Raw genomic sequence first — 18,673 nt, forward strand, 5'->3', positions numbered from 1 at the left:
AGTTTCATACGTGGAAAACACTATTAGCTTTACAGCTTAATCATTGCTTCATCTTAACACTTGTAATATTTGCAGGGTAGAAAAGGAGACCCAGGCTTCAGAGGGCCAGCTGGTCAAAAAGGAGCGAGGGTGAGTCGTGACACAAAGAAAGCCTTTCTAAAATATTTCAGTGTTTAATTAGTGGGCCTCTGTTTAAAGGGGGAGCCTGGGCTGAATGGCACACCTGGAAGTGATGGTCCACCGGTAAGAAAGTAGATTTGTCCCTTGTTTTTGCACAACTGCCAAACAGCATGCATGTTAAGAGATGAAACATCGATTTTGAACCTGTTTGAATCGTTTGCAGGGCCGCACAGGTTACAAAGGCAACAAGGTGAGTGACTGTGACCTTTCAGCTGCTCTGTTCTCACTATTGAAAGATGTCCTCTGAAAATATCTGCAGGGTCTAACGTTGTGTCCTGTGGTCTTGTAGGGGGACAGAGGAGACTGTGGCGCTCCTGGGGAAAAGGGTGACACTGTATGGTCATTTTTTTCCTGAGATGTTTCAGTAAACACCCCAGACTTTGTCCATGTAGTGACATAGGTTTTATGTTGCAGGGCCCAGAGGGTCCTCCGGGCCCACAAGGACCAAAAGGAGCACAGGTAAGAGTGGCCACCGGTCTCAGTTCTGGTCTTGTTTTATACTGAATTGTGACAATTATGGGCCTTGGTTTAAATCCCACATTTTTTGTGAAGCTTTCCTGACTTTTTGTCTACATTATTCACACACATGTGAATGCATGAAATGAGAGGATAAAAAGATGTCCATGTAATTCATGGAAGGCGACCAGACCAACTGTTTATACAAGATGGAGCCACTGAGTTGTCACCCACTGATTTGATGATGGTATAATTTATCTTTAAAGACAACAGATTTTTAATGAATTTGGACTTTTTTCAATCACAAGCAATTTTCTATTTTTCAGTGTCAAAATTTAAGTTCCATTACTTTCAAAACTCATCGCTCAGACTCCTGAAAAGTCGACATCCGACAGTCGGTATTCTCTTCAATATGAAAAATGGAAGTGGAATTTGTCTTTTATTCGTCTTTGCACTAATGGAATGTGAATATTGGATTATGGGTAATCCTGATACCATTGGGGCTATGTAAAGCTGTGAATCCAGGCTTGCAGGATATTATTCTTTTGCAGGAACAGACTTTGTGTGATGGGATTAGTGCAGCGACCTGGCCGCACAGCAGCACTCTTCCTCCTCTGTGCTACTGGCACAGTGTCAGTATAACCTTGTTGTTTCACGAGCTAGGCATGAGAATCGAATGGCATGAAAGACATGAACGTCGATGTTAATCCTGTTGTATTTTTTATTCAGCGGCAGTGGGTTGGCTTTGACCTGCAGATCAGTCACACAGTGTGGGGGCTTCCTTTTTGATTTATACATGACTGCTTTTTGTTTGATTCATTTGAGAAGTGAAATATAAGGTTATGGATTATGTAGGTTATAAATGAGTAAGTGTGTATTTATTTTGCAGGGAGCACCAGGACCACCAGGGGAAGTGGGTCCTGAAGGCCCATCGGGTTCTAAAGTAAGTTTCTCAAGATGCAATGGATTTTCTGTCATTCCTGCTTGGTGGGACTGGCTTTTAAAACTGCAACAAAATCTCTTCACAGAGTTGATGTGCCACCCAAATGCAAAGTGCAGGAACAAAAATATCTGAACAATAGACGAGATTTAATAGTTGATTTAAAGAGTCACAAAGAAAACGAGGCATCAGGGAGAAAAAACAAGAACCTGAGCACGAGAAACACTAACAGACATTTCAATAAAGATCTACATTGAACTACTTATACACTGAGGGCAGATTTATTTACGGTATGTTTTTAGTGCGATACAGCTGCTGAAGGAATGTGATCAAAGCACAAACTGCATCACCTCGCTGAAATTTACATGTTTTCAGCTGGCGATGGAGAAAATGACTGAATGTTTTAAAGCTTGGTCCTAATGCTGCTAACTGTCTTTTACACTGCTGGAATTGCAACTCCTAAAACACAGATTAGAACACTGATCGCCTACAGGTGTAGACTATTTATTCCCCAATCAATAGAATTAATTTCTCTTTGTTCTGGCAACAGCCCTTATTAGGCTACATAACTGTCAGCACCGAGCTCACTGAATAACCTTTAGTGTTTAAATGGATCAAGTTTAAAGTTTCAGAGCTCTAATGTGCTCCCAGCTGTAAAATAAATGTATTAATTTGAGTAATATGTAATTTATTTGATTGCTCTGTGTGCTGGTGATGATCACGAATTCATAAGAGTCATGATTTTCTGCAGCATTACCCAAGTGTCTTTGCAGCACCAGTGATGCCTTTTGCTGTTAAATGTTTAATATTTTTAATAGACTCTTTCACCCTTCCTTGGATAATGTGTCTGATTGCAGTAGTTGGTTCTCAGTTGATCCATTTTACACCACAGATAAAATTAAATGACATGTAAAACGTCCCCTTTTATGTGAGCATGCTCGGCGCTCAAAGCAGAAAGCCTGGGTGAACAAAGAAAACTGATAACCACTGTTGTGATGTTTCTCAGGTTTTAGGTTTTGTCAAACCAGCTAACTTCAAGAAAGCCTGAATACATTGAAGTTGCTTCATAGTGGGACCATCAGGCTTTAGACAATTTAGGGAAATGAGGGGAGAACAGACATGAAGTGTAAAACTAAGCCTCGGCTTCAAAGTAGCCCAACGGCCCAACATCTCCACCTTGGTCTCATCAGTCCAAAGAACATTGTTCCAGAAATTGTTTTTGTAGATGCAATTTTGCAAACCTAAACTTTGCTGCCCTCTTCTTTTTAGAGAATCTTCTTGTCAAGCCTTGTTTGACTTTTTTCAAATTATATGGTGTGCATATAGTCCTGTGAAAACTTTCTCTTTTACACGACTATGTAGTAAAGTTTTGGATATTTCCACAAAAGTTTCTAGAATTTTGTGACTTTGTCCTTAGAATATAAAAACCTTGTTTTTGAGATACTGTGACATTAATCTCTAAATAAAATAGTTCCTTATGAACTTAAACATTTATATTTTCATTCTAAAATAATGCTCGTAGTGCTGCTTTGTATTGAGCAAAAGCAGTTTTGAAAATATACCGTTTGCCTTCTTAACACTCTTTCAAGTACAAAATTAAACCTACAAGGTCCCCCGAAGCTCAAGAACTCACTTGTTGCAACTCATTGTTTTTCCATACAAACTCTTAAATGATGTCCACTTTGAGGTTTTATAGGCAGGCATATGAGTCTTCTTCAGTTTAGGGAACTAAAAGTTATGTATACCAAAGGCTTAGATTATCATTTCAATCAAATCATGACTATTTGGTCAGACAAAAAGAAAATGTTGCTATCTCTGACACACCATCATTCATATGCAGGACTATGTGGACACTTTCCCTGACAACATCTGCATGGTCACATATCAGCTTTGGCTCAAGAAAGCGAGGGACATAATACTGACCTTTACAGTGTGTACCAAAGCCTAATAAGATGGTGTTGCTTCCATTGCCACAGAGCTGCCCCACTGCTTTTTAACAAAGATGTCTTTATGCCGATAAAATCATATGTGATTTATAGCATATTAAAAAAGAAGCCCACACTCTGAACGTCTGATTACAGTTTTTAGTAAGCTATGTGATCGGATAAGTTTATCTGGTTGTTTTTTGCAAAAAGGTTTTGAATAGATTTGCATAAAGATGGCATAAAAATGGACATTCTACCTTCACAAATACACACTATGAAACTGAAATAAGAAATACTGGGAGACGTCATCTTGATGTTCTCAAGAAAATATCCCAGATGTCTTTCTGGATCCAGAGACTGAGTTCATGCTCTGCTGTTATTTATTTTTATTTTTTTGGCTGTGCTGTTTGAAGATTATTCCTAAGTGGTATATTTTTTCAACAGTGAGGTTGATTTACTGAGTCAGTGTCAGGGTGACAAGAGAACTTGTATTTTCTCATGTTCAGGGCCTGCAACATTTATGTGAAGCACTTTGAGTTTACGTGTAATTAAAAAATAAAAACAATAAAAAATTCCATAAGCATTATATACAGCATTTGTTGCTTGGATTAAAGTTTCCCAGTTAGACTGCTTTGTCAGTATCCTGGATTGGATGGTTCTCTCAAATATATTTCTTCATCTTTATTTAGTTTTGAATTCTACCACAGCAGTACTTTAGTTGTTCATGAATAAATCGTTTGTACTGTACAGCTGTGTGTACAGCAAAGTTTCCCTGAAAGAATCCCTGAGGTTGTTCTTTCATTGCTTTTTCCCCGTCTTATGCATTTTTGAAATGATGGATTCTCATACTGAACATAGCCAAAGTTCAGTGTATGTAAATCCTCAGTTTCCACCATTTTTTTCTACTCTTGGCTCTGTGTGATGTCACAGGGGGGTCCAATAGTAAAAATATGGAGCATAACAGGTCCCCATAGAGAATAAAACAATACATTAGAATGATTTTATTGGATTAGAAGGACAGCTACATGCATCCTGGCACCATCCGTCATCTCGTCATTTTACATTCTGTTAACCTGTTTTCTGTGTTGTTTGCTGTACCATCACGTAACACGCAAACCTTTGAACTTGATTACTCTCAGGGAGACAGAGGACCCAGCGGTGCACCTGGACAACCAGGAGACATTGGTATCGGATTCCCAGGAGCCAAGGTGACACATTTATATTACAATTACTATAAAAATCATAATTCAGAGTGAAAATGTCAGTGAGGATGGAGAGAGATATTTCATTGCTGAAAGTCGAACAGCGGTGAGGTTTTGTTTCTGTGAGAAAGGAATTCAAAGACCTATTAAATCATCTCAGTTGAACTGCTACTAACTGTAAGACACTGAATAAAAAATATGTTTTATTACTTTATTATGGGAAATTTTGTTTTTACTTTTTACTAATTACAGGGTGACAAGGGTAATCAGGGAAGACCAGGTCCAGCAGGTCCTCCGGGGATAGGTGAACCAGGACTCCTGGTAAGTATGAAGATTAGGATCTTTGGCATTAAGATGTTGTATCTTATGAGTAACAGTATCGTAGTGAGCTTTTATTTCTAAACATACAGACAAGTGAGATAAAAGTTAGACAAAACTATCATAACTTAGTAAGCTGCTGAGCCGCTTTGTGCCACCAAAACAGCTTCAATGTGCCATTTATTCTACAAATATCGAGAACTCAACTCTCTAGAACTCTCTAGTATTTTTTTCCATATGATTTGTGATGTCATTGTTGATTATTTTACTGTGATGCACAATCATTTAGGCATTTCTTTTCATTTGTTACCCTGTTAGCTAACTCAGACCACAATAATCACAAGAAGAAGGTATTTTTATCCACCCTAGTTTATAAGTGACATCGCAGCTCTGTTCTGGGACTTACCTACCCTTACATTTATGCGCATGGAAGAGGTTAATTAATCCTTTATTAGCCTACAGGGTGGCAGGAAGACTCACACAGCATGAATAGAGGAGCCAAAGTGAGATGGGTTGCAAAGCAGTTTGCATTTGGGAGGCTAAAGCAAATACAGTAAATATCATGTCCCATATGGGATCTGACTGTTTGTTACATCGGGGGTTGTCAGCTAAGCCTGATAACTCAGATAAATCTTGTGTAAGTCCTAGGTAGCTTCCTTTTTCTTTTTCTTTTTTTTTAAATCACCCTTTTCTGTTTTAGGTCTGCAGCTACTAAAACCTTCACAAGTACAGAGACTTTTATTTAAAGTTCTGTTTGTTCCAGGGACCCCAAGGATCACCTGGAACACAAGGAAATCCTGGACCTCCTGGAGAGGGGTTTCCAGGACCAAAGGTGGGAAAAGTCTTTGATTACATACAGTACTGTATAAAAGTCTCAACTCACCTTTTTTATATTTTTTTTCCAAGTAGCCAGACTTTTTTAAATAATTTTTAAAGTGGACTTAAGCAGATTTTGATCCATATAATCTAATAACTATCTGGAAAGTTTCTAATTGACAACAGCGTCTTTTCTCAGCATGAGAATGATCCCATGTATGCATCCAGTGCAATAAAAGCATATCTGAATAGAAAAGCACACAGTGGAACGCCTGGAATCATGGATTGGCCTCCTCAAAGCCCAGACCTCAAAATGATTGTAGCAGTGTGGGATCATCTCTACAGAGCATGGAACAAAGTGCAGCCAGCAACCAAAGAAGAGTTTGGGAAAAGAAACAGACTAATTTATATTTTAAAAAATGTACAGATCAGTGTAAGTGGTAGGTTTAAAAGATTGCTATTCTAAATTTCATACTTTACATACAGCTATGTATAAATCAGATTTCTCATATTTTCTTTAGGGTGATCGAGGATATGAAGGTCCAAAAGGAAGTCGAGGGCTTCCTGGTATTGGGATCAAAGGTGACAAGGTGATTTGAACCAAAATTTACTGCTGAATTCCTCATCGATGCCTCCATGTACAGATCTGAATCTTTAATCGTTGCATTTCTTCTATTCCCTTTTCTCAGGGCAATTTTGGGCCACCAGGAAATCAAGGTCCAGTTGGTGCTCCTGGTCCAGGACTTCAAGGAGAAAAGGTAAACATGTCAAACATGTGGCCCAGGGGCCAGAATGAGTCCATCAAAGGGTCTTTTGTCAGCTTGATGGCTTTGTTAAGTAAAAAAATGAAAAGTCATTAATTATTCCTCTTTGTCACTGCTCGGCTAATCCTTTCGTGATAATTTCTAGTAGTGGAAATGTTTACAAGTTTTTTGAATCGTAAAAAGGAATGATGTGAAGGGCTTTCCACTTTAATCAGTAAACTGCGATGTACATGTAATAACAGACTCAATGAATGTGATATAAACTGAAATAATTTTAGGAACCTGGTGAACTGAAACATCATTTAATAGAAAGATTAGCGGTAATTGGTTTCGTGGAGTTTTTCCCTCCAACATCAGTCTGTCAGGTAAGCAGAGTTTGAAATAGACACTGAGACATGAAATCACAGTTATTTATGTCAAAACGTCTCATCTGTTGTGTTTTATTCTAGTTTAGGCTTTCAGCTTTAGTCGTGGCTCTGACTCAGGGACACATTTTCACCTTCTTTCACGTCGTAACCTTTAAAGAGGCTTTTTGTTTCAGCATATATTATTACACAATGATTTTACTCGTCTGGCCTTATTAATACACAGCAAAGCTAGACCGTTTGAGGCCCGCAGAATTAAAATGAGTTTAACACCCCTCCATTAGAGGGAAGAGTCCAAAATGCCTTTTTTTCTTTTCCTTTGTGGTACACTACATCTCACATTACTACTGGTTTTATTTCTAATATCATTTCTTGGAGTTAAGTCACCACCTGTGAGTGTGCAGGTGTGAAATTTAAGCCTGGGAAATCCAAAAAACATTTGATTAACAATAACAAAGAATTAAAGTCCTTCAACACAGTCCTGACTAATGTTTCATTTAGAAATAAAAACCGAAACTGAAGGCAGACATGCTATACTGTCACTTTGACTTTTTCTCATCAAAAATAGATTTAGAAACATCCATCTTCTTCCACTCACCCAGTTCAGTGTTGCATGGGGACTACAGCATATCCCAGCTGGCATAGGGGCCACTAAACAGACAACCATTCACATTCACGTCACACCTACGGATAATTTTACAATCTCTAATTAACGTAACCCCATCCATGTCTTTTGGGTCAACTCCACACAGAAAGGCCCTGCCTGGATGGTGGATTCAAACTGAGGACCTTCTTGCTGGCAAGAAGGCGTTAACCACCATGCTACAAAATTTAGGAACATTGGTTTAAAAAAAAAAAAAAAAAAGTTATTAGTCTCATACCTTCAACCTAACTCTCTTTTTTCCTATAGGGAGATCAGGGTCCAGCTGGGCCTCCAGGACCCAAAGGAGCTCCAGGTGTTGGAATAGCAGGACCAAAGGTAAGACGCCCAATAACAGACAAGGTTTTTTTTCCCTTTATCTCAGAAGCAGAAACAAGAAAATGATTGTGAATCGGTCTTCCTCTGAATCAGAGGGTTTATGGAGCGGCTGCTGGAGGTTAAGACATAATTCAGTCAATTCAGTTTAAAATAATAACAGGGAAAAATCAGACTCTAAAGCAGCGATTGAGTCTGTAGTATACTATGCAATATTCTATTATAATAAGGTCCATATTTTATATATAGTCTATCATTTGTTGTGCCAGGTACCATTAACACTCACTGGCAAACCCAAGGTATACATGACAGAAAATAATGAGAAACAAATATCCTTTATGTTTCTGAGTAATGTTTTCTAAAGATGCAGTGCTCTGGTGTTTCAAGAAACTGATATGAAAGAAACTCATATAAATGATACTAATATTTACATCTTTTTTTGAATACCCAAATGACTATGTGACTATTACCTTCAGGGGGATCAGGGCCTCTCAGGTGAGCCAGGACTACCAGGTGAGCGAGGTGTTGGAGAACCAGGGCCCAAAGTAAGTCCTCTTTGCACTGCTGCACTACTCCTGTACCTGTATTTTTTTTTTTTTTTTTTTTAATTTGTTCATTTCAGGCACAACAATAAAGTTGAACATAAAGTGCACAAAAACAAAAACAAACAACAAAATGTACCTGAAAAGGAGTGGGATGAAGAAAACTTATTAAATCCCACCCCTATATTCACTTATCAACAAAAACAATAAACTTCCCGCAGCTACACCCAAGCAAAACAAATAGAACCTTCATAACTGAATACAGAATATATTAATTATAAATTGCGTTACCACAGGTAACAGGCAATAATAATTACAAGTAACAAACACACATACATATACATACATATATATATATATATCTACACACACATGTACATATATATACATACATACACACAAACTTTTTTTTTTTTTTTTTTTTCCCCCCTTGGAATCCATGCCAGCAATGGTAAGAGAACAGACATTACAGAGCACACTAACACCATCACTGATTATACTGTGATACTCTGTATTCAGAGTAATACTAAGAAAAACTGACCAAAAAGCCACATATAATACTTTATATGAATATTTGGCAACACCTTTTGTGTTTTCATTCCCATTGACACAGGTGTGCAAGCACTTAGCTATGCAGCCTGTTTTTACAAACATCTGAAAGAATGGGGTCTTTGTAAAGAGCTCAACAAATTTATGAATTTGAGTGTGGTGATGTAATAGGATGCCACCATAGCAGCAATTTCTTCTAGATATTCCTCCATTAACATTAAGTGGTATAAATGCAAAGTGGAAGCAATATTTTATAAAGTGGAAGATGCATTTTATTTGATTTGGACAACTGTAGCACACCAATCCTGCTTCCAGCCTTCATGCTAACCCAAGCTAACCGCCTCCTAGCCATAGCTTCTAAATTAAAGACGACATAACGCAGATATTCATCTTCTTAATGTAGCTGATTGTATTTGCATAGTTTCAACCCCTCTGGGACTCTCGTATGTTTCAGGGTGACCCTGGAGCTGAGGGGTTATCAGGTATACCTGGTCAGCCAGGAGAGGATGGAGTCCCAGGACCAAAGGTAATGAAGCCTGATGTCAGTCACTTTTCTGTTTGTTAAATATACTTTAAATACACCTTACCAGTCTTTCTGTCCACTGTGTCATTTACTGATCAGGGGGACCTTGGGTTACCGGGGCCCCGGGGAGCTGATGGAGCTCCTGGTAAAGGTGTCCCAGGAGAGAAGGTAACAGTATTTTATATCTATGTTTCAAATCAGATCTCCATATTTTGTTCTAGAGGTTATAAGCACTTACCCACAATCCGGAAGATTGTTTAAAGGTTGTTTTGTGTTATTCTGACAGGGAGACAAAGGGGACCGGGGGTCCAGAGGCCAGCCAGGTGCAGTCGGTCCTGTGGGGCCAATGGGCCCAAAGGTATGTGTGTGTTTAGCAGAAGCATTTTAGAAAAATGAAATGAAAAACTACTAGTGAACCAGTAAATTCTTAAATAACAACAAACAAACAAACAAACAAACAGAAATCTGCTGCTACAGTTACACAAACAGCACATCCATCCCTCCTGCCAGCCATCTATTTTGTTCAACTTCAGAGTGATGGGGGTGCCTGGAACAGGTACGAGGTACAGGTTCAATCTGGACGTGTTACCGGCCCATCCAGGGTGCAAGCAGCTGTGAGGAAAGAGAGAAAATATAAAAATTTATTAAAAAATTTACAAAATTTGAAATTGTTCTGTTAAAGTGTAGGACTGATACCACTGTATCCATCAGGTTCTGAAAAAGCCCATGATTAGGTATTATCATTGCATTCAGGAAATTATTTTTAAATGGCTTTGTGTACCGTAATGTTTCTAATAAGTGCTTTCTCCTCCAGGGCCAACCAGGAATTATCGGGCTACCAGGTCCAGCTGGACTTACTGGCAGGGGTATAGCGGGGGCCAAGGTAAATCAAGGCTGCATAACTAAAGTTGGTGTGACTTTCAGTAATAGTAACAGCTTTACTTCTGGGTTTTGTCAGGGAGAACCAGGTCCACAAGGTCCACCCGGAGCTGTGGGAGACCCGGGAATTGGTTCACCTGGATCCAAGGTCAGTTCACTTCTTGTTTACTCTTCAGTTATCCTCCCCCAGTAAAGTATGTAAGTACAATTAAGTTTTGGTTTGTAGGGTGACAGAGGGCCACAGGGGCCCCCTGGGCCACCTGGACTAAAAGGAGAAGGTTTCGCTGGCCCCCCAGTGAGTATCAAACCAGATTACAGCCTCTTTTATGAGCACAAGACTCCAAGTATTTCACACTCAGGTTTAAATGTCAATTGAAAAAAAATTCTTAGGGACTTCCTGGGCCTCCTGGCCTGATGGGAGAGACTGGACCAGATGGGATTGGTTTACCTGGAACAAAGGTAAGTAAAAAACATTTTTTTTATTATTATGGATTAGTTCTCTTCACCTCTTAGGAACATTTACATAGATTATTTTATCAGATTTTGAAAAGGAATAAACAGTTCCCCTGTTTACCCTTCAAAGCGCCTTGAGGCAACTGTTGTTGTGATTTGGTGCTATATAAATAAAGTTGAATTGAAAGTCTTACCTTTTATATGACCTGTTATCCAAAAGCTTCTGCTTTCTTGTTTGTCAAAGAAATACAAATAAAGACTTTTTCTGACTTTTCTCTTATTGCTGTGTTAATTTTGGTTTTAAAAACTTTTATGTGTGCAATTAATAATTGTTTTAATTATTGACTTTTTTTCTTTTATTTTTGAAAATCTGTATGTTGTTTTGAAGAATGCAAGACTGCATGTGTGTCTGTATGCTGGAGCATGTACACTTATATGAAGCATTTTGTGTTCAACTGTGTGTTCTAAAAACTGATGCACAGATAAAGCTATTATTATTATTGCAAGTATCAACAAATATTTAATAACTTACATTCAGGGAGAAAGAGGCTTGCCTGGGTCTCCTGGACCTGCTGGGCCACCAGGAATCGGGTTACCTGGTCCAAAGGTAATCAGAAATGTAGAAAACAATGGATTTTGTTGTATTTTTGTTATCTAAAGTAGATATAAAGTTTTCTTTTCCTGCAGGGTTCAGCTGGCCAAATAGGACCACCTGGTCCACAGGGGTTACCTGGAGAAGGGTTACAAGGACAAAAGGTACAGTTGTCACCTGTCACTCACATTTATTCACTTGCAGCTGAATTATTGAATGTTTTATAAGTAGATTTTAAGTAATAATGAGCCCTTTTCTAAAGACTCTGAATTAGGGAATGCATGTTTACTATACTCCGGTAACACAGTGATGAAAGAATTGCTGTGTTTCCAGTGAGTCTAGCAAACTAAATAATGAGTTTTCTAACAGGTTTGGTTGGATTTTAGCTAAGAAATATGAACCTGCATTCCCTCCTTTTATGCTGTGGTCATTAGCAGCAAGAGAAGCACAATGCAGTTGTTTTGAATGAAGATCTGATAGGGTCAGTAAGTTTTTCAGTGGATCTATGCAGTTTTTTAGAGACAGGTGTGGAAATAAGTGTTCCCATAAACTTGGAAGTCATTATCTCACTAACATTAACCATAAAGGTCTGAAGGGTCACACAGGGATGAGTGACAACATGAACTCTGCTGACTGTTTACAGGGCGAGTCTGGATTTCAGGGGATGCCCGGCCCCAGAGGTCCTCCAGGACAAGGTCTGCAGGGCGATAAGGTACTGTGATGTTCGCAATGTGGGAAGTGAGGAATTATTATGTAAACTAAAGTCAGTACTCAAATAAAGATGACAGATAATATATGCACTGTCATCACCTTAAACATACAAAAACAACAATAAATGCTAAAGATCATGTTGGACAGAAAGATGCGATTGTGGCCGATATATGAATGATGGGACATTATTTGCTATAACGGCTTTACTTTGTCATTTATACACTGAAAAAATTAGTCTTCTTTTCCTCCTGCAGGGGGACCGAGGGTTCAGAGGTGAGAAAGGCAATAAGGGAGACAGAGGGGAACCTGGAGAGACTGGCGTCATCGGACCTCTGGTACTGATATATTTTTGCCTGACATAATACTCATTTTTATTTCCTTCGGTGAAAAATGTCTTGATGAATTAAGAAGTCATCCTGTAATTGCAGATTAACAGCACAATTTAGGTCAGAAAATGCTATAGTGTCTTCCTAAATAATGACTTGTTTTAAATGACAGGGCAAAACAGGACAGAAGGGGGAACCTGGACTTACAGTAAGTGTGAGCACACTTAAAATAGCTCTAAACCAATTAAATCTCAGATTTTTTAATAGATGCTGGTACGACCCACATCAGCTAATGGCTTAGCTGATGCTCCTCTAGGCAGCCAACTGTATAATCTTATATAGGGACACTATTTAAGCTTTTTCAGCCTGCATGCTGTTGCTGCACATCTGCCAACCACTTTGGAACCCTCCTCCTGCCAGCTCATTTTTATGCTGTATTTAACATAATGTCATGTCTGTTGTCATTGATGCATTGTCTGTGTCTTCAGAAATTATTAAGCTTTTCTCCACATGCTTCACTGACTGTGAAGCATGTGGAGATTTAAATAACAGGTGGGCGTGGCTTCTGTGCCTGAGTTGACCATTAAGGATATCTGCTCTCTCAAATCATACATATCCAGGGTTTAGAAAAAAAAAAAACAGAGTTAAAAACCTGAGCTTGCGACTCACAGGGATTATTTGTTTGTGTTGCCATATTTAATATCAGCATCCACAACAGTAACAGTGCATGATGTTATGGAAATGTATGATAGGGTCCCCAACTAATCCAACAACATATGTTAATAGATTAAAAAGACAAATAAAAAAAAATGTGTTGAACCATCTCTAAAATATTGTACTCTCTTTCACAGAGGGATGAAATCATCAAAATAGTAAAATCCATCTGCAGTAAGTCACAAGATTTAGTTTGTGAATCCTAGTTTTCCTTAAATCAGTCACCGAGGATTAGTTTCCTCTTTAGTCATTTTCAAACTTTATTTGCTCCTCTGGTTGTGTCTTTGCTCCATGTCATCAGGTTGTGCAGTGACGTGCCGCCAGACACCCTTGGAGCTCGTCTTTGTGATCGACAGCTCAGAGAGCGTCGGCCCTGAAAACTTCAACGTGATCAAAGACTTTGTGAACGCCCTGATCGACCGCGCCTCGGTCAGCCGGGACATCACTCGTGTTGGCGTGGTCCTCTACAGCCACATCAACATGGTGGTGGTCAGCCTCAGACAGGAAGCCACCCGCGATGAGATCAAATCTGCTGTGCATTCCATGACCTACCTGGGCGAGGGCACGTTTACAGGCAGTGCCATCCAACAGGCCAACCAGGTGTTCAAGGCAGCCCGGCCAGGTGTAAGGAAGGTGTCGATCATCATCACCGACGGACAGGCCGATAAGAGGGACTCGATCAGTCTGGAGAGCGCCGTGACAGAAGCCCAGAGAAGCAACATTGAGATGTTTGTGATCGGAGTGGTGAACAAAAGCGATCCACTGTACAAAGAGTTCAAGAAGGAGCTCAACTTCATGGCCACTGACCCCGACAGCGATCACTTGTACCTGATCGATGAATTCACAACACTTGCAGGTGACTATTTTATGATCTGGCCTTGACACAGGCTTTATGATCTGATAGTTTTGTCTGATTGAAATGCAACAAAAATGCTAAGTAAAAAGCCTAGTATAATACAATAAAGTGGCTTTAGAAAGAAGCTGTGATCCTACTTGATTCTAACACAAGGAGAGCACAATTAACGCAGCAAACTAAGAAACAAGGCAAACCAATTCCCGCAAGAAAAGCTGTAATCAATTCAAAACCAACCAAACTTTAAAAATATAAATAGTTTAGTTTCGTATTGGAGTTTGGATAAGTCATGCGTCTTATTCAGAGATTCATGAGTTTAAATATGATGAACCTGAAACTGGGGAACGTCTTGTATTCGTGTGCTTTGGTTCAGGAATACGCCCTCAGAAAAACTGCTGTGTTGTTAAATGCAGAGTAGAACTGTCCATTTGTCTTCTGGTGTTTGCAGCTCTGGAGAAAAAACTTTTGAGTCATATCTGTGAAAACGGAGAGAGACGCTTGTTTAGCTCCATCCCGAGCTCGGGGCTTCCTCCAGGAATCCCAGAAGTCTCCAGCAATGCTCGAGAACCGCCATACAGGACAGACACGGACACACCCACTTTCACTGGAGACTTCAGGAGAGTCCAGAAAATGGTGAAAATATGTTGCTCTTTGTTTTTTTAAACTTTGTTCTGTGCGCTCAGACTCGGTTGCAATATCAAAAGGATACTAAAATCATCTTCACAGTCTAGTGACTTTTTCTCTAGCGCCAACAGGAGGTCAGATTTTTCTTTACTCAGGTGAAATATTGAAACATTTACCAATTCAAAAACTCAGCAAATGTTGCCATTTGTCTAAATATACCAACATGCTCAAGCTGAAAGCACCACAATGCTTAACACATTCCTCTTGGTGTCATCAATTAGTTAAGAATAACTGCTTAAAGACCCCAAGAATATTTTCTTCTGTTAATATTTATATCAAAATTAAAAAAACAAAACGTGGGCTACATTCTTAAATAACTCAAATGGTTGGTGATGGTTTGCCTTGAAGTTAAAGACTTTTAATAAAATGTATGTGAATCTCTGAGCTCTTGTTTTAATCTGTTGTCTTCTGCTGCTCAGAAGCTCTGCACCACTTCCCACAGATTTCACTCAGTGACTATGACTAGCTCAGGTGTCGCCTGGTGACCTCTTTGCCTCTCTACAGTAAGATAAAGTAAACAAGATTAAATATTTTTCTGTGCCTGTTTCAGCCCGGCCCTCCTGGTTCAGACCCCGACGGTGAGTCCACCTCTAGAAAGAGGCCGGCGACGAACAGTAGGACCACCTTAGAAACTCAGAGGCTTCCGTTCTTCGACAGGGAGCCCTTCAGGCCGGTAACAGAGTTCCTTCCACAGTTTGATGTGAACAACCCCACACACGATGTGGTGATGACCGGAGCCATCGGGCCAGCTGGTCCTACTCTGAAGACTCCGCCTGAGGAGAAGATACCACCGGGACCAACTCTGCCCCCGCTGCCCTCTGACACCTACCTATCAGGTAACTGCTGACAGTCTGCAGCAGAGACTGTAAGATGGAGAAATAAAGGTGGCACCTAGAATTATAGATAAAGCCTCTTCTGTGCTTCTAAGTAGTAGCTAATGTATTTTCACAAATTCTAATCATTTTTATCTTAAAGTCAACCTACATGTAAGGTTTGTGCCTGTTTTGATGAGAAGACTGATGTCTTTTGAGTTCAGTCTGTGACTTTATCTGATGCACTATTTCTTGGTTGGGAGATCTGACTTCCTGGAATCTTATCATCACTTCAAGGTTTCCTGGAACCAGTAAAGACTGCATGAAATCTCCTCGATCTCTTGGCAAGAAATCAAATAAGCGTTACTCATGTTAATCCAACAAACAAGCTTTCGGACATACAGTGAATATAAAGCTTTGTCATCATTTCTAACCATTACAGGGAATTTAAAATAATTTAATTTAAAATACTAATTATTTACAAAAATTAGCATTTTTAAATCCAATAAAACTTGGAATTTATTGGGTAAAGTATTAGATCAAGGCCTTAAGTCATCAGGAACCTGCAGATCAAGGGAAGCAAAAATGAGTTCTTTGCATCTAGAGGAGCTGCCCCCTGCTGGAGATTACAAAGAATGCAGGTTTAGGAAAGTTGAGCATTCGCTTTTCAAACCTAGAATATCCATCAGTGGCTGTGAGCAAGAACTGTCACACAATTTAAACATGCATTTGAAACTTTATAGGATTCATATCTTATTTTTGAAAGACATTTCTGTACAAGTCCCTGCAAACGCCTGCATTCTTCTTACTGCTCTGATGCTTCAGAGCAGTAAAATTGTAAAATCGGGCTTTTAAATTGTTTGAAAAAAGTTGCTGTTTCAAACAGTTGTCACTTTCAAAAATGTTGTGATAATATAGGGATAGGTATAGGTCAACTGGATGATTTAGGCAGCCAAAACTTGACTGGAACCAACAATAATGCCCACTTTCAAACAGAACACTGAGGGATTCTCTCATAATCATGATCTCATGAATCTTGTAAGAATTTAACTGACTTGTAGGGCAAAAACTATTGGTCAGTATTGTCCAGCAGCTTTTATTTGGATTGGCGTAAACCTTGCTACGAACATTGATGGTCGTCAGAGGATGAATCAAAGCAATCCTCTGATGTAATTCCTCTGTCTACACAATGAGTCACGTTGTTGAGCTCTTTTGAGCTCACATTTTGATTCTAGTGCCATTTTCAGTTTCTCTTCCAGATGTCCTTAGTTCTGCAGAGTGCTTAAATTTCCTGTATTGTAATATATTAAGTTTTTTAAACCATGTTTCAATGCTTTATTTTGCCCCTCTGTCCTTGTCCCATTAAATAAAAAAGAAAACACATTTACCACTAACTGAACACAGCAAAAGAATCAGAGTCCCCACAGGGCTGCTAGCACAGGTGTAGCCTCTGATAACACTTTTTTTTGTGGTCTCTAGCCGAGCGCTGCACCCAGACCCTGGATCCAGGACCGTGTCGGGACTATGTGGTGAAGTGGTACTACGATCCCACGGCGAATTCCTGTGCTCAGTTCTGGTTTGGAGGCTGCTTAGGGAATGAGAACAAGTTTGATACTGAGAAGAGCTGCAAAGAAGCCTGTGTCAAGGCCTGACATGCACATGCCTGCAGTCACAAACACATAAAATGCTTAGAAAAGATTTTGATTCAAATTCGTACGACGAGATTTACCAGAAAGTTCACTTCAGTAAGTAAGTACTCTTGTAGTTACTTTGACATGGATAGATAAGCAGCTAATGTTAGAAAGCATCATTAAATCAAACTTAAATGTAGTGGACTACTTATTTGTGGTATTTTTCTTCAAACAAAGAAAAAGAGGAAACAATTTTTATGTCACTTCGGAGCTCTTCTGTTAAAATACCACTAACTTCTTTAAGAACAAGAAAATGTAACTCTTTTTTATAATGCAATGTTTTTTAATGATACTTTTTATGTGTATGTTTATTTTTAATACCGTATAATGTCATTAAAAGATCAAAATAAAAGTGTACTTTTTAATCATGTACATCTAAGCTAACTGCTCTTATTAAATGGCTCTTAGTTTAAGGTTTGTGCTGAATAGACACGATTTTTCTCCCTCTCCAAATACACACAAAAAACAAAGAAATAATGCTTCACTGGCGCATTTTTAGATTAAATATTTAATTTGAGATGTTAAACAAAGAGACTTAACTGCTGGGGAACTGGAACCTTTCTTAAAATCATCCCATTTTCATGGGATCAAACATAACTGACGACACGGGTGTGGGCACACTTCATAAAATAAACTCATCTCTGGGCAATTCTTTGTTTGAAATTTCCACTTGTAAGCTAAAGCCATGAATGCACAAGTAGAAAAGTAATCATAATGCAAGTGATAGATTAAAAAAAGCGAGGAGTGGCCAAAGCAGCATGTGTTTCAGACTTCCTTCATGAAGTTTTAAAAATAAGAAATTTCAATAAAATCTAATCAAATTTGAGTCTTTTGCATCAGTTGGTTAATTTCAAATCTATTGTGTGTAACATAGAGAACCAAGTATATTAAAACCATCTTTACCTTCCAAACATTTGACCGTACCCACCCATTAAAGAGGGAATCATTAAGCTCCGAGCTGCCGCAGCTAATTACTCTGCCGACAATTTCCCCTGATCTTGCTAAACAAGATCGAAAACAAAAATAACAAGAACACCGACAAGAAGCAGATGTTCTGCTGCTGAAGTTGAGAGGATTCACCTCCCATAAGAAGCACAATTGGAAGATGACTCAGCTCAAGACACTTCCTACAAGCCAAAGTTTCAAATTGGACATGATTACATGTAATTACGGAGGAGAGGCTGCTCTCAGAACAATGCATCTTCAGCTTGAGACAAAAAAAAAAATCATATGGAGTGCCCATTTAGCTGTAAGGCTTCTTCTTGTTGACTTTGGGGTGACATCTCCAGAGAGATGTAAATGGCTGGTTGTGCTGGGCGAGCGTGGCAGGTATTATTTTGCATCACTGCTGCCGTCAGTACCATATTGTGCTAAAGTTAATTAAATGGTAGAAAAAGCAAAG

The 18,673-nt window shown here is 39.1% G+C and overlaps 1 protein-coding gene and 1 long non-coding RNA gene across 4 annotated transcripts in view; one reads left to right on the plus strand and one right to left on the minus strand.

The window, feature by feature from the left end:
- col28a1b (collagen, type XXVIII, alpha 1b) overlaps positions 1 to 18,672 on the plus strand; it is a 24,845-nt gene extending 6,173 nt beyond the window's left edge. The window contains exons 7-37 of one of the 2 annotated variants that reach the window (XM_025911524.1): positions 76 to 129; positions 199 to 243; positions 344 to 370; positions 470 to 514; positions 595 to 639; positions 1,526 to 1,579; positions 4,641 to 4,709; positions 4,956 to 5,024; positions 5,785 to 5,853; positions 6,037 to 6,270; positions 6,359 to 6,427; positions 6,527 to 6,595; positions 7,877 to 7,945; positions 8,419 to 8,487; positions 9,488 to 9,559; positions 9,656 to 9,724; positions 9,843 to 9,914; positions 10,371 to 10,439; positions 10,515 to 10,583; positions 10,662 to 10,730; positions 10,826 to 10,894; positions 11,427 to 11,495; positions 11,576 to 11,644; positions 12,124 to 12,192; positions 12,446 to 12,526; positions 12,690 to 12,725; positions 13,369 to 13,405; positions 13,533 to 14,087; positions 14,533 to 14,717; positions 15,319 to 15,604; positions 17,060 to 18,672. In XM_025911524.1, the coding sequence (XP_025767309.1) occupies positions 76 to 129; positions 199 to 243; positions 344 to 370; positions 470 to 514; positions 595 to 639; positions 1,526 to 1,579; positions 4,641 to 4,709; positions 4,956 to 5,024; positions 5,785 to 5,853; positions 6,037 to 6,270; positions 6,359 to 6,427; positions 6,527 to 6,595; positions 7,877 to 7,945; positions 8,419 to 8,487; positions 9,488 to 9,559; positions 9,656 to 9,724; positions 9,843 to 9,914; positions 10,371 to 10,439; positions 10,515 to 10,583; positions 10,662 to 10,730; positions 10,826 to 10,894; positions 11,427 to 11,495; positions 11,576 to 11,644; positions 12,124 to 12,192; positions 12,446 to 12,526; positions 12,690 to 12,725; positions 13,369 to 13,405; positions 13,533 to 14,087; positions 14,533 to 14,717; positions 15,319 to 15,604; positions 17,060 to 17,232 (3,036 nt within the window). In that variant the 3' untranslated portion in view covers positions 17,233 to 18,672. The remainder of the gene's footprint in view (positions 1 to 75; positions 130 to 198; positions 244 to 343; positions 371 to 469; positions 515 to 594; positions 640 to 1,525; positions 1,580 to 4,640; positions 4,710 to 4,955; positions 5,025 to 5,784; positions 5,854 to 6,036; positions 6,271 to 6,358; positions 6,428 to 6,526; positions 6,596 to 7,876; positions 7,946 to 8,418; positions 8,488 to 9,487; positions 9,560 to 9,655; positions 9,725 to 9,842; positions 9,915 to 10,370; positions 10,440 to 10,514; positions 10,584 to 10,661; positions 10,731 to 10,825; positions 10,895 to 11,426; positions 11,496 to 11,575; positions 11,645 to 12,123; positions 12,193 to 12,445; positions 12,527 to 12,689; positions 12,726 to 13,368; positions 13,406 to 13,532; positions 14,088 to 14,532; positions 14,718 to 15,318; positions 15,605 to 17,059) is intronic. The other variant, XM_025911525.1, reaches the window with a different exon arrangement.
- LOC109204158 (uncharacterized) lies at positions 6,289 to 17,053 on the minus strand. Of its 2 annotated transcripts, XR_002063713.2 has the most exons (9): positions 16,969 to 17,053; positions 11,421 to 11,484; positions 10,038 to 10,168; positions 9,795 to 9,891; positions 9,621 to 9,698; positions 8,413 to 8,523; positions 7,848 to 7,986; positions 7,565 to 7,650; positions 6,496 to 6,580 (listed from the first exon to the last, which is right to left on the minus strand). It is a non-coding gene; the product is annotated as an uncharacterized LOC109204158 (long non-coding RNA). The 2 variants fall into 2 exon arrangements; XR_002063714.1 differs by lacking the exon at positions 7,565 to 7,650 and having other exon boundaries at positions 6,289 to 6,580.
- Position 18,673: the final 1 nt, after the last annotated feature.

Source organism: Oreochromis niloticus, linkage group LG11, assembly GCF_001858045.2.
Source record: "Oreochromis niloticus isolate F11D_XX linkage group LG11, O_niloticus_UMD_NMBU, whole genome shotgun sequence".
Lineage (NCBI taxonomy): Eukaryota > Metazoa > Chordata > Actinopteri > Cichliformes > Cichlidae > Oreochromis > Oreochromis niloticus.